Source organism: Heloderma suspectum, chromosome 3 (assembly GCF_057233095.1).
Source record: "Heloderma suspectum isolate Gila_16-S chromosome 3, 16-S_ref, whole genome shotgun sequence".
NCBI lineage: Eukaryota > Metazoa > Chordata > Lepidosauria > Squamata > Helodermatidae > Heloderma > Heloderma suspectum.
The window spans coordinates 223,747,594-223,760,062 of NC_139460.1; the positions used below are offsets into that span (position 1 = coordinate 223,747,594).

A 12,469-nucleotide genomic window follows, 5' to 3' on the forward strand; every position below is an offset into this window, starting at 1 on the left:
CAGAAGTTGTTTTCCAAGGCTGGCACAATAGAACTTTGTCAGCATCCCTAGAAACAGGAAATTAGTTTCAATCGGGGGTGCAGAACCTCTTTCAGCTGGAAGGTCGATTATGGAGAGACCTTTGGGGGCCACTTTCCAGTGATGGGTGGAACAGAAAACAAAGGGGGTAAGGAGAAAAGTAAAAGGGATACCAGCACATTTTAGCTTAAAGGTCATATTGACAGTAACTAAGCCTTAGGAAAGGTATTACAATCCTCTAGAATGGGGGGAAATGCACAGCACCCAGGACAATGCTCAATGGTCAGTGGTTGGCAGAAAGGGGGTGGGTGTCATGTTCCTTCATCCTCTCACCACAGTCAACACACTCCAAGATACCAGGCGTCAGGCTCACTACTTTATTAGTTAACCCCAGGTTCCTTACAGATGCAAATTCTAGGAAAGTGTCAGGCTACAAAGGAAACAGCTACTCCACGCAATTATGAATACCAATAGAGGAGCTGAAGTGGAAGTTAGAGACGTTGCCAGCAGTTTGAACAAGAACTTCCCAGCCAGACTAGCGTGGGGGGGGGGTGCCCCTCCCTTACAGTTGCTCCCTCCTGTGTAGGCTATCACGCAGAGCCAACCTGGAGGAGCGTCTGAGCTCCGCCTCTAACTTTTCCCGCTTCGCTCTGTGACGGACACTAGCATCCCTCAAGTCATGCCCCTCACTCTCCTCCTCCCCCAAGACCTGAGTTCTCATGCAAGAGGAAAGGGGAGCCCTTCAGGCTGAGCCATCTGTGCGCCAAGGTCTTGTGAAGAAGGCCTTGCCATATCTGAGCTCACTAGGGAGGGAGCCTCCCCCAGTTCTGGTTGTTCCCATTCTGAGTCTGAGCTGCTAAATCAGATTCATTCCTGACAGTGGGGCCAGTGGAAGGGACAGGCCTTTCTGCGCACCAGGGAAAGCAGGATTTGGCCCACTTGCTGGAGGTTCTGCACCCTGGTCTATAAGACACGTACTCAGATCTAGGAGAGCTCTTATGTTGTTAACAGAAAAGAAACCTCTTTTGATGAAACACACCCCAGCATCTTTCAAGCCTTCCTTACAAGCTTGCGCTAGGCTTAAGGAAGACATGAACCAGCTGAGTCAGGAAAACACACACACCTTTCATATAATCTAACATAGCAAAAGAATATAATCTAGATCCACAGTGCTAATGTCACTCTACTAATTAACATATGTAGAAGAAAGAAACAAGAGGCACAAGAATGGAAGATTAGTTTTTAAAGACCTTCCACGAGAAACTATTATAGGCTTGAATCAGCCTCGTTTGAAAAAATTTAAGTATAGCTGTCTCTCTTTCCCCCCATTCTGCAGTGACATTTCCAAAGATTCCTTAGAGAAGACCCTCCAGCAGCTTGAATGCCATTTTACTTGGATGTTGCTGAAGGAGGATATTGATCCTGATGAATTCGAGGAAAGAATTCTCGAACAGATCAAGTTTTTACAGTCCACATCCAAAGTCCGAAATTACAACCTGCTGGCCTATGTGAAATGCTTGAATGGCAAGAAGGAAGAAGCTCTGGAAAATTTACAAAAAGCCGAAGAGGCTGTTAAAATAGAGTACCCGGGAGAAATTGAAAAACAAAGTCTGGTGACGTGGGGCAACTACGCCTGGGTGTACTACAGCATGGATAAACTTACAGAAGCACAAACCTACACAAAGAAGGTGGAACATGTCTGCAAACAACACGGAAGTGCCTCTCCTTATAAGATGAAACTCCCACGGATCTACTGTGAAAAGGGGTGGGCCCTCCTCAAATTTGGGGGACATTATTATGAAAAAGCTAAGGAGAGCTTTGAAAAGGCCCTGGAAGAAGAACCCGAAAACCCAGAATGTAATGCTGGCTATGCAATCACCGTTTACCGCCTGGAAAATTATTGGGAGAAAGAATCGGCATCAAAGGTGCCATCTTTGGAACCCTTGAAGTGCGCAGTTAGACTGAATCCAGATAATGCATCTGTCTTGCCTCTCCTTGCATTAAAGCTGCAGAAAACGAATCAACGTCAAGAAGGGGAAATGTACATTGAGAAAGCCCTTGCAAAATTTCCAGACAATCCTTATGTGCTCAGGTATGCTGGCCAATTTTATAGGAGAAAAGGTGATGTGTCAAGATCCCTCTTGTATTTGAAGAAGGCATTAGAATTGACACCAAACTCCAGCTTCCTGCACCATCAGATTGGGCTTTGCTATAGAGCACAGTACTTTGAAATGAGAAAGGCAAGAGGGAAACACCAGCTCAGAAAAAAGATGTAGGAACTGATAGAGCTTTGCATTTTTCAGTTCAAGAAGGTGGTGGAGCGCAAAACCAAATTTTTCTATGCTTATCTGGACCTTGCGAATATGTATACGGAAGGGGGACAGCTTCAAAAAGCAGAAGAAACATTCCAAAAGGTATTTGCAATGAGCAAACTAACCTGTGCCGAAAAGCAGGAGCTCCAATCCCATTATCAGCGATTTCACAAGAAAACAGAGACTGAAGCTCTTACAGACCATTTGGAAGGGCTAAAAATTAAAAGTGAGAAATAAGTGCAACCAGTTTGACAAACTACGGGTGCAATGCTGGCTGGGAAATGCTGGGAGTTGTAGGACTTTTTTCCTCTCTAAACATGCATAGGATTGCACCCTAAATAGATAAAAGAATGAAGCAAGTTCTGGTAGTTCTTTTTGTGATTTTGGATTCATTCACCAATTCAAGAAGGAATTAAGTGCTATGAAGAGGCGCTAAAAATGGATCCTAGAAATGAATAATACCTTAGTGATATTTAACTTGAAACTTTCCTTGTAAAACAAAACTTTCCCACATGTGGTCAGAATTACTTCCTTTTATCTATTCCATTAATGTTGTTTCAAAACATGTGGGTTTGGGGGTTGGACTCGATGACCTTGTAGGCCCCTTCCAACCCTACTATTCTATGTAGCAAATTTCAGGCTCCTTATTCCATTATATTCCATGAATTTTCTTTGAAGTAATTGGATAGAAGGCCTTCTAACATTGAGCAGCTTTTCATCTTATTTCTGTGGCCACTGTATTATCTCACACAGATGTTTCACTTAAGATATAGTTGTGTCAGGTTTTATCTGAAGATTTACAGACCTAGTTAGAGAAAAAGTGTGCCAGGTATAGAGGGGCTTGAACCCCAGTTAAGATTTCATCTTCAAAGGGGGCCTGGAAATAAATTTGGATTCATAAATAGATGATAGATAGATGTTTGCACATACTTAGATGATAGAGAGATAAAGACAGAGATGATTATGCAGCAATGTCCTTTTGATCGGCGCACCAAAAAACCCTCTAAGCTCCTCCCAGTGGTACTAGAGCTCATTTACCCTGTTAATCATGAGCATGAAATCAGTTGCACCATTCAAAGGTGCACTTAACCTTTAGAGTAGTATACTATTATATAACAGTAGCAGAAGAAAATACAAGAGTTAGAGTTTGCTTGCTTTGTTTGAGACATGCTTTTAGGATTGAGGTGGTCAGCAGCACAAAGAGTGGCTAGAAAGCATACGACAGTGTCAGCCTGGAATCCGTTGGGCCGTAGTTCAGCGGTAAAGCACAGTTTTTGCATGCGGAAGGTCCCAAGTTTGAACCCCTGCATCTCCAGGCAGGGCTAGGAAAGACTCCTGCCCTAAATCCTGCAAAGCGATCACCAGTCATAGTAGACAATACTGGGCTAGAGTCACCAATGGTCTGAGTATAAGGCTGCTTCCTCTGTTCAGGAGCTGGATGAGATTCTGCCTGGTGACCCCATGCAAGGCATCCTGAATTTTCCAATGAATGGCATATGTGTAAATCACATAGAATTTACTCTCTCTGGTGCATTAAAGCTGGTTGCAAAGTGTTCTCGTTTTCTCATCGATAACCACAGCTAAATGTAACTCTGGCATGGTGTTCTTTTTCACTGAATGTTGAACTAGCATGGAATAAGAGCCATTTAAGAAATTGTAATCTATGCATTTATTACTTTTCCATGCAAACAGGGCTTAACTGTACAGCATTAAGTTCTGCATGATTTGCAATGAATATTATCAGCATGTTTGCAATGCTAGTGTGAATTATATGAATTAAATGTATTTATTAAACTCGTTACTGTTTGCCTTGAGAAATCCATATGCAACTTCAGATCTTCAGACCTCACCCACTTGTGGCAGAGAGATCCTGCCTCAAATAGGTAATCACTTATTTGGGACCAGGAAGTAATGTTTCTGCCTACCAGGAATTGGCAAATGTGGTACCGTATGAAGTCTTATTTCCCCACCCTCCACCCCACCCCATCTTGAGTAAGACTCTGGAGCTCCTCACATTATGTATTAGGACTTAGGAATTGTTCGTTTTAATTTGAGCATAGCTTTATTATACATGCCCTGCTTCAGGACAGCCTGATGGCTCATGCATAGGGTTGGAGAAATAGTAGGATTTGCAGTAATTTGAAAGAGGAAACAGTAACAAGATTTCTTGAAGATATACATGGAGAAAAACACGAGGAAGTGCTTTTTCTGGCACCTGAGAACATTCTCTTTTTTTCGTGCACAGGATTGCCAGTACTTGCAATAATAATAATAATAAAAAGGTCTGCTATCTTGGCAAGGTCTAGGGGTGAGGATGTCTGGTAGGTCAGAACGTTGAAGCACACAGAAAATGCTCTACTCACCTAGGCATCCAGCAACTGTATGCACCTACAAGTCCTTTTCTGTCAAGCAATACCATGCATATATGATATCAGCTTAACGCAATCCATGCTATAACTGTGCCTCAGAGAACCTATATGCAGAGGAGATAACTGAAGCAAATGAACCAAGCCACAAAGCAGAGGTCACGCTGCACATACGCATTACACAGTCATGGAATTAAGTATCTTGAAAACGTTTAACCATTGGGAACACTGAGACAAGGCAAAGGATTAGGGATGCATCTATGGCCATAGAGAACACGAAACACATGCGGAGCAGAGAACTCAAGAAAGGGGGCCAATTCACATGCTCAGGCCAAGGCACACATACGTCTTATGTAGTCAAGCAATTAATCATTCTCTCACACCTGCCTGCTGTACTGCTGTCCTGGCAGGTTCAGCAGTGCTGCTCCATTGCCACCACTTACCCTGTTCTGACCCAGGCAGACAAGCAAACAATAGGAAAGTTCCACCGGGCTGGTGGCGGCAGGCAACGCTCTTGAACAGGGGCCATTGCTGACATATGGCCTGACGGAAGCATGTGGCTGCAGAGGAAGCCAGCCAGCCAAGCAGGGCAACTCCATCTTCCTCTCCAGAATTCTGACTCGGTCTGACTGAAACCCAGAGTGGATTCAGCATCCCACTGACATTGGAGTCACCAGTCTCCACAGTTTCTCCCTCTCCCAAACCTCCACTGCCAGTGCCCTCCTGCTAGTACTCATTACCATCATAGGGCACAGATCATATGGCCATCCTGAGCAAACACATCATTCCATTTCCCCCTGACCAGGGTGCCTATGGCTGCCTTTACACTAAAGAAACCCCTGGCAGTCCTCCGGTTCTGGAGCATTTGCACATTTATTGCAGGCTCCCAAACAGCGACCACGTCGTTGCTGAGAGGGGAAGAGTTTAAATTCCAGGTTCCATAGAACACAATGAAACAGTGCCATCTAGTGGCTGTTTTAATCATGTAACGTTCTGAGTTTTAAAAATGGTTCATTAGTTCCAGATCTATTTGAGAGGGAATAACCAGGAAATACCTCTGGACGTGCCTGGCAGGGTGACGACAAAAGGACCTGCAAACGTCTGTGAATGAGCAATCTCAACAGCAGGATAAAAACTCCAAGTGAAGGAGCCCTAAGTGTGGAACACAACTGTAACAGAAACACAAAAGAAAGGGGGGAAACAAAAACCAGCCACAACAAAAAGAACGTAGGGAAAAAATTCCCATTCCAATAACTGTTTGCAATACTATTAATAAAAAAGGAGGGGACCAACACTTTATTTTCAAATAGATACATTAACATAAACAGTCCATATATCTAAATAAGCACCCAGAAGAAACTGGTGACAGTAGGATATATGTGGAAAGGTGTGGAAAATATACATGCCAAAAAAACCCTCCACCCTAAATCTTTAAGAAATACGTTAAAATAACTACATCTAGATAGAATAATCATACAGGGGCTGGAAACCCATCCTTCAGCACAATCCTATGCACATTGACTCAAGTGGCCCTCTGAGCAAAATCCAACGTAAGTCCTACTTACAGTAGACCCACTGAAATGAGTAGGATTTACGTTAGCCACAACTAACGCAAGTCCCATTCATTTCAATGTATCTACTCTAAGTAGGGCTTGTGTTGGATTTTGCCTTCTGTGTCTAATGTGGCTTCCTCCCTATGCCGTTGTTGAGAGAGGCAGCTTTCCTTCTGGTTGTTCGGCTATCCTATTTATGCAGAAAGGAGGTGAAAAAACAACGGATGCCTGACCCCTTCCCAGGGCCATCCCCTACGTGGATCCGATCCCTCCAGCCCATTCTAATCTAATGCTGCTCAGTTCAGCGTGGTTTGTGAGATCGGCTAATAAGTAATCACGGTCGATCGGGCCAGTTCGTCGTTCTGGGCAAAAACAACGACACGACGACAAGAGGAGCGCAGCGGGATCACAAGAAAACGAAACAAGAGCCATCTTGGGGCGGGGAAGTTGCTTTCAGCACAGCAACATCTAGGTTCGTTTCCCGAGAACCGGCTCTCCCGAGTTCTGCTTTCCACGATAAAACGCCCTCCCTGATATTCACGAAGCAGCGGGTGGCCCTACTCGTTACGAAGAGGCCAGCGACTCCTTGGAGGGGAACGATCCAAGGCTCTTTTACAAATTACAATCTGGAAACATGGGGTAAGTGAGATAATAAGCAACCGTGGGCGGTGCCGGCTTCTTATTTATAGTGTTTATCTAATGCTAGGCATTCCGTGAGGAAGCTGAGAGTCACGGGACCGAAATGAAGGCCAAACTAGGGTGCCATCCTGTGCGTGTTTAGACAAAGTCCTACAACTCCCAGCATTCCCAGGATTGCGCCCCTAGACGTTCTTTAAATCACGCATACTACAGCTATGCACGTTTGACTTACCTCCGTGTAAACCCTTGCGGCCCCGATCGGGATCGAGGCCAAGGAAATTCGGGAGGGTGGATTTTAAGCTCCCCCCCCCCCCATCTACTTTCGAGCTGAGACGTTTCATCTTGTTTTACTCCCGCGGGTGGGGTGGGGAGATTTCAGCACGACCATAGTAGCAGGGGAGAAGCTTACATTCCCCCCGTCGAATTGCCATACCTTTGCTACGCATGTTTTGGAGATGTCCAGTTCGGCCCTCAGCTTGCTTGACCACTGGCAGTGCAATCCCCAACACGTTTACTCAGAAGCAAGACCCTGCGTGGGATTGTCACCTAATGCAGCCTTCTCGGTCACCGTTTCTAGAGAATAAGCCCAGTGGAATGCAGACCTCTGAGTTAACATGCAGAGGATTATGCTGCAAATGTAACAATAAACTGAAAACTAGAGCTGGATTAAAGCAGTTATCATTTATTTATTATTTATTTATTATTAAATTTATTAATCGCCCACCTGGCTGGTCACCCAGCCACATCTGGGCGATGTACAACACACAATAAAACAGTTTAAAACAATAAAATTCTACAATAAAAACATTTTCTAAAATACCCTAACCCACCCCAAATGCCTGCCTGAACAACCACGTTTTTAATGCACGACGGAAGCTCATTAAAGAGGGGGCATGACGGAGTTCCCTAGGGAGGGAGTTCCACAGAGTGGGGGCCACCACAAAAAAGGCCACCATCATTTCCTCTTATTTCTGTTGTTCATGCTGCGTGAGCGACGTTGCTTATGTAGCCCAGCCCTCTCCAACCTGGTGCCCTCCAGATGTTTTGGACTACAACTCCTAGCATTCCTGTCCCTTGGCCGTGCTGGCTGGGAGTGATAGGAGACAGAACATCAGGAGGGGGACCTGGTTGGGGAAGGCTAATGTAGCCAAAAGCCACCATCCACGCACACATGGGAGGGATGAGCAGGCTAGGCAACACCCCAGGGTTTGCAAAAGTACAAAAAGTTTTTTTGTGGGGGGGAACCCCAAAACAGCCCAATGAAATCTGAGCGCGTTCAGTGGCCATGGAATGCTGACAGACTCTGTTGGGGAAATGGAAATGGGAAAATGGCGAAGAGGCAATGGAATGGAGCGGCTGAAACCCTGAACTGCAGCACCTCACATTTTGTTACAGTTCCCACTTCTCTTAGGGCACAACCCTGTCCATGTTTAGAGAGAGAGAGAGAGAGAGAGAAAAGTCCTACAACTCCCAGCATTCCCCAGCCAGCATTCCTCACAGACTGCCAGAACGACAGACTTAGCTTGCTGCTTTTGTACTTACAGACCTCTGTATTAGCATGTTCCTTAGGGGGCAGAGAGAAAATGGTAGACCCCTTCCAAAGCAGTCCACGGACATCCCTGAGGACAGCCCATCATCTTCATAACCATAGGAAATCTGCCAGGCTAAACTTGCCCAGCTAGTTTGGCCTATTCTAGCAGTCTCTTTCCACCACTACAGACTCACGGGTTTGGAGGGGAGGACTTCCCCAAAGTCATTTAGACTAACCACCCCCAAATAACAATGTTTTATTGTTAATCATAGTACAAATTGACTGGATTTTTTAAAATCCCTAGTCACCAAAGCAAAAATTCCCTGTAGGAAGATAAACTAGCAAATTGTGGAGAATAGTTCTGGCCTTTGACTCTTGCTGATGAGCTGTTTTCCCGCTGGGGTGCCAGTGCTACCATTCAAAAAGCAGCTATTGTGCAGCTATTCCGTCTTTTCCTCAATGTTTTTTTTCCCCCTCTGGAAAGAAAAAAGACGCAAGAAGTGGTGGGAAAACACAAGGTGGTAACAAGTGAAAAACAATGACATCTAGATCCCACCACCACACCCCCATAAAATCACGTGAATGAGGCAGGATGATGTCATGATAAAAGTCTTGTCTGGAAGCACCCTTGCTGTTTTTTCAAAGGGAGCATTCAAAAACAGGCTTCAGCCTGCAGTGTAAAGTGGTACAGTCAAAGAAGGACTCTACTATGCCCCTTCCCTGCATGTACACATTGGTCCTTGCTGCTCAGGAGAATCTTCTTAGAGTAACAGCAGCAGAACCCAGCAGAATGGAGCTGCCTGACCAGTTTTGAAGTGCCAGGGAAAGCCATGGAATATTCAATACATCTTATAAAATTCTATACAGCTTAGGGAGAAATCCTACGGCCTCTAGACAGTGGCTAGACGGTCACAGGATATGTCGGTTTCCGGGAACTGACCTCAGAGCCCGCGCTCCGAGGTTGGCTCCCTGAGAACCGACCTCCCCACCACGCACTGCCTCGCAGGCGGCTCAGAATGGCCCCACACTCGGAAGAGGTGTGCGGAGCGGCGAAAATGGGGCGTTTCTGGGGGCATGCCAGGGCGGGGAAGGCGGAAATGCCAGTACGACACATCCAGCGTGTTGTCCGGCAGCTGTTTCCCCCACCCTGTCTTCCTGCAGCTAGGAAATTAATTTCTCTCCAGATTCTCTGAGGATGGCAGCTAAGCTCAGGAGGAAGGGGGAATTCTGAGGGGGTGGCAGATGACGTCAGTATCCCTGATCTTAAAAAAGTAATGGTGCTGCACTGGTAGCTGACACAGGCTGCACTCCTCTTCCTGTTTCTATGTCCATCCTAGTAGGAGAAGAATTTGGAGGGAAAAGGTCGCCTCTAGGCTCAGAAAAAGTTCTTTTCTGAGCATAGCTCCTGTTTTCTAGTTGGAAACAGGATGTTAAATTAGATTGACTCCAGTGGTTCACATCTCGCAGGGCTCATTTTTTGTTCTTGGCAGACAGTCGCCACACACTCAGCATCCTCTTGTAAGCCTTTCTCACAGGCTTGTGCTAGTTTTAGGACAGACTTGAACCAGCCAAGTTGGGGGACCACAGTGGCATTGGATAAGAAGTATAATGTGAATACATGGCCAAGGAATATAATCCAGATCCTCAGAACCAGCATCACTAATACTGTAATTTAAATAAATAAAAAGAGGCAGAAAATGCATTACTGAAGATTTTTTAAAACAACTTACATGAGAAATTATTATACGTTTGAATCAGCCCTTCTTTCAAAATATAAATGTCTCTCCCCCCCCCCCCCCGGCATTCTGCAGTGACATTTCCAAAGATTCCTTAGAGAAGACCCTCCAGCAGCTTGAATGCCATTTTACTTGGATGTTGCTGAAGGAGGATATTGATCCTGATGAATTCGAGGAAAGAATTCTCGAACAGATCAAGTTTTTACAGTCCACATCCAAAGTCCGAAATTACAACCTGCTGGCCTATGTGAAATGCTTGAATGGCAAGAAGGAAGAAGCTCTGGAAAATTTACAAAAAGCCGAAGAGGCTGTTAAAATAGAGTACCCGGGAGAAATTGAAAAACAAAGTCTGGTGACGTGGGGCAACTACGCCTGGGTGTACTACAGCATGGATAAACTTACAGAAGCACAAACCTACACAAAGAAGGTGGAACATGTCTGCAAACAACACGGAAGTGCCTCTCCTTATAAGATGAAACTCCCACAGATCTACTGTGAAAAGGGGTGGGCCCTCCTCAAATTTGGGGGACATTATTATGAAAAAGCTAAGGAGAGCTTTGAAAAGGCCCTGGAAGAAGAACCCGAAAACCCAGAATGTAATGCTGGCTATGCAATGACAGTATACCGGATGGAGGATTATTATGGGAAAAAATCAGAAGTGAAAGGGTCATCTATGGAACCCTTGAAGCGTGCAGTAAGACTGAATCCGGATGACGCATTTGTTGTGCCTCTCCTTGCATTAAAGCTGCAGGAAACAAATAAAGTTAAACAAGGGGAAAAGTACATTGAAGAAGCCCTTGCAAAATTTCCAGACCTTCCTTATGTGCTGAGGTATGCTGGGAAATTTTTCAGAAAAAAAGGTGATGTGGAAAGATCCCTCTTGTATTTGAAGAAGGCATTAGAGTTGATGCCAAATTCCGGCTTCCTGCACCATCAGATTGGGCTTTGCTATAGAGCACAGTATCTTGAAATGAAAAAGGCAAAGGCAAAACGCCGTGCCGTACGAGAGATGAAACTGATCTGGGTTTGCATTTTTCATTTTAAGAAGGTGGTGGAGCACAAAACCAAATTTGTCTCTGCTTATCTGGACCTTGCAGACATGTACGCTGAAGGGGGGCAGCTTCGGGCAGCAGAAGAAACATTTCGCAAAATATTTGCAATGAGCAAACTAACCTGTGCCGAAAAGCAGCAGCTCCATTTCCGTTATGGCCGCTTTCAGGAGTTTCACAAAAAATCAGAATCTGAAGCACTTGAGCAATATCTGAAAGGGCTGAAAATTGAAAATGAATCATTTGAGAGAAATAAGTGCAAACGTAGCTTGGGAAAATTAATAGATAAGAGAATCAAGAAAGGCCTGGTAGATGCTAAATGTTTGGCCAGCTTTGGCTTCCTTTGCCAAGTCAAAGGGGCAAATAACGTAGCGATTGAATCCTATGAAAAAGCCCTGAAACTGGATCCTGGAAATGAAGAATACCTCAGTGCTATTTTGAACTTGAAACTTTCCTTACAAACTGAACTATCCTACATGTGATGTGTTCATAGGTTCGTCCTTTTAGCTGTTCGGTTAATTTCTAAGCCTATACCAACATTCACAATCACCGTATTCTACTGTGAATGTCATTTAGTAGAAGGCTATCATCCTCTGATAGTTACTGTCTGATAGTTACTATTTTGCAGCTTTTGACCTTATTGCTCTGGCCACTGTACTATCCAGCACAGATGTTTCACTTAAGAGATGGTTGCTTGAGGGTTGTTTTTTTTAAATTTGGAGATTTACAGCCCTATGTAGAAAAACTTACACCAGGGGTATAAGAGTTTGAACCTCTGGTTGGGTAAATGTGCAGTATTCAAATTTGTTGAGTTTCTTCCTTGAAGCTCATTCCTTGAATTCTGCCTTGAAGCTTATTTTGCCTCATTTGTGTTCCCAAACATGAACATCTTATTTTTCAACTGGGAAAATCACATGTTTTCGATCAGAAAAAAATCACATTTTTCCTGATTGAAAAAAAACGTAGTATTTAAATGCACATTTTTCCCAATAAAAAATTCATGTTTTTCCTCATAGGCTAAAGTGTGAAAATGGGGATGGGGGGGGATTTGCACTAGGATGTAAATGTGCATTTCCAGAAGCGCACACTTGTGCATATGTACACCTTTGATGCAAACGCAAGTTCAGGAAAATTTCTCGAGAATTCCATTCCTGTTCAGGACTGCGAACGGCACATGTTTGCATGATAGGAATGAAATTCTCGTTCATCCCTACTTGAACCTCGGTTGTTTACAAGGCAGTGTCCTTTTCTACAATGAAGAAGTC

General features: G+C 44.5%; 1 protein-coding gene and 1 pseudogene across 1 annotated transcript; both read left to right on the forward strand.

Annotated features, from left to right (window-relative positions):
- Positions 1-478: 478 nt before the first annotated feature.
- Positions 479-5,214, forward strand: LOC146350810 (interferon-induced protein with tetratricopeptide repeats 5 pseudogene; annotated as a pseudogene).
- Positions 5,215-6,667: 1,453 nt separating this feature from the next.
- LOC146350811 (interferon-induced protein with tetratricopeptide repeats 5-like) lies at positions 6,668-12,216 on the forward strand. The gene is made up of 2 exons (XM_084845782.1): positions 6,668-6,888; positions 10,231-12,216. Exons 1-2 carry the CDS (start codon positions 6,884-6,886, stop codon positions 11,684-11,686), a joined length of 1,461 nt encoding a protein of 486 aa, XP_084701908.1. The 5' UTR covers positions 6,668-6,883; the 3' UTR covers positions 11,687-12,216.
- Positions 12,217-12,469: the final 253 nt, after the last annotated feature.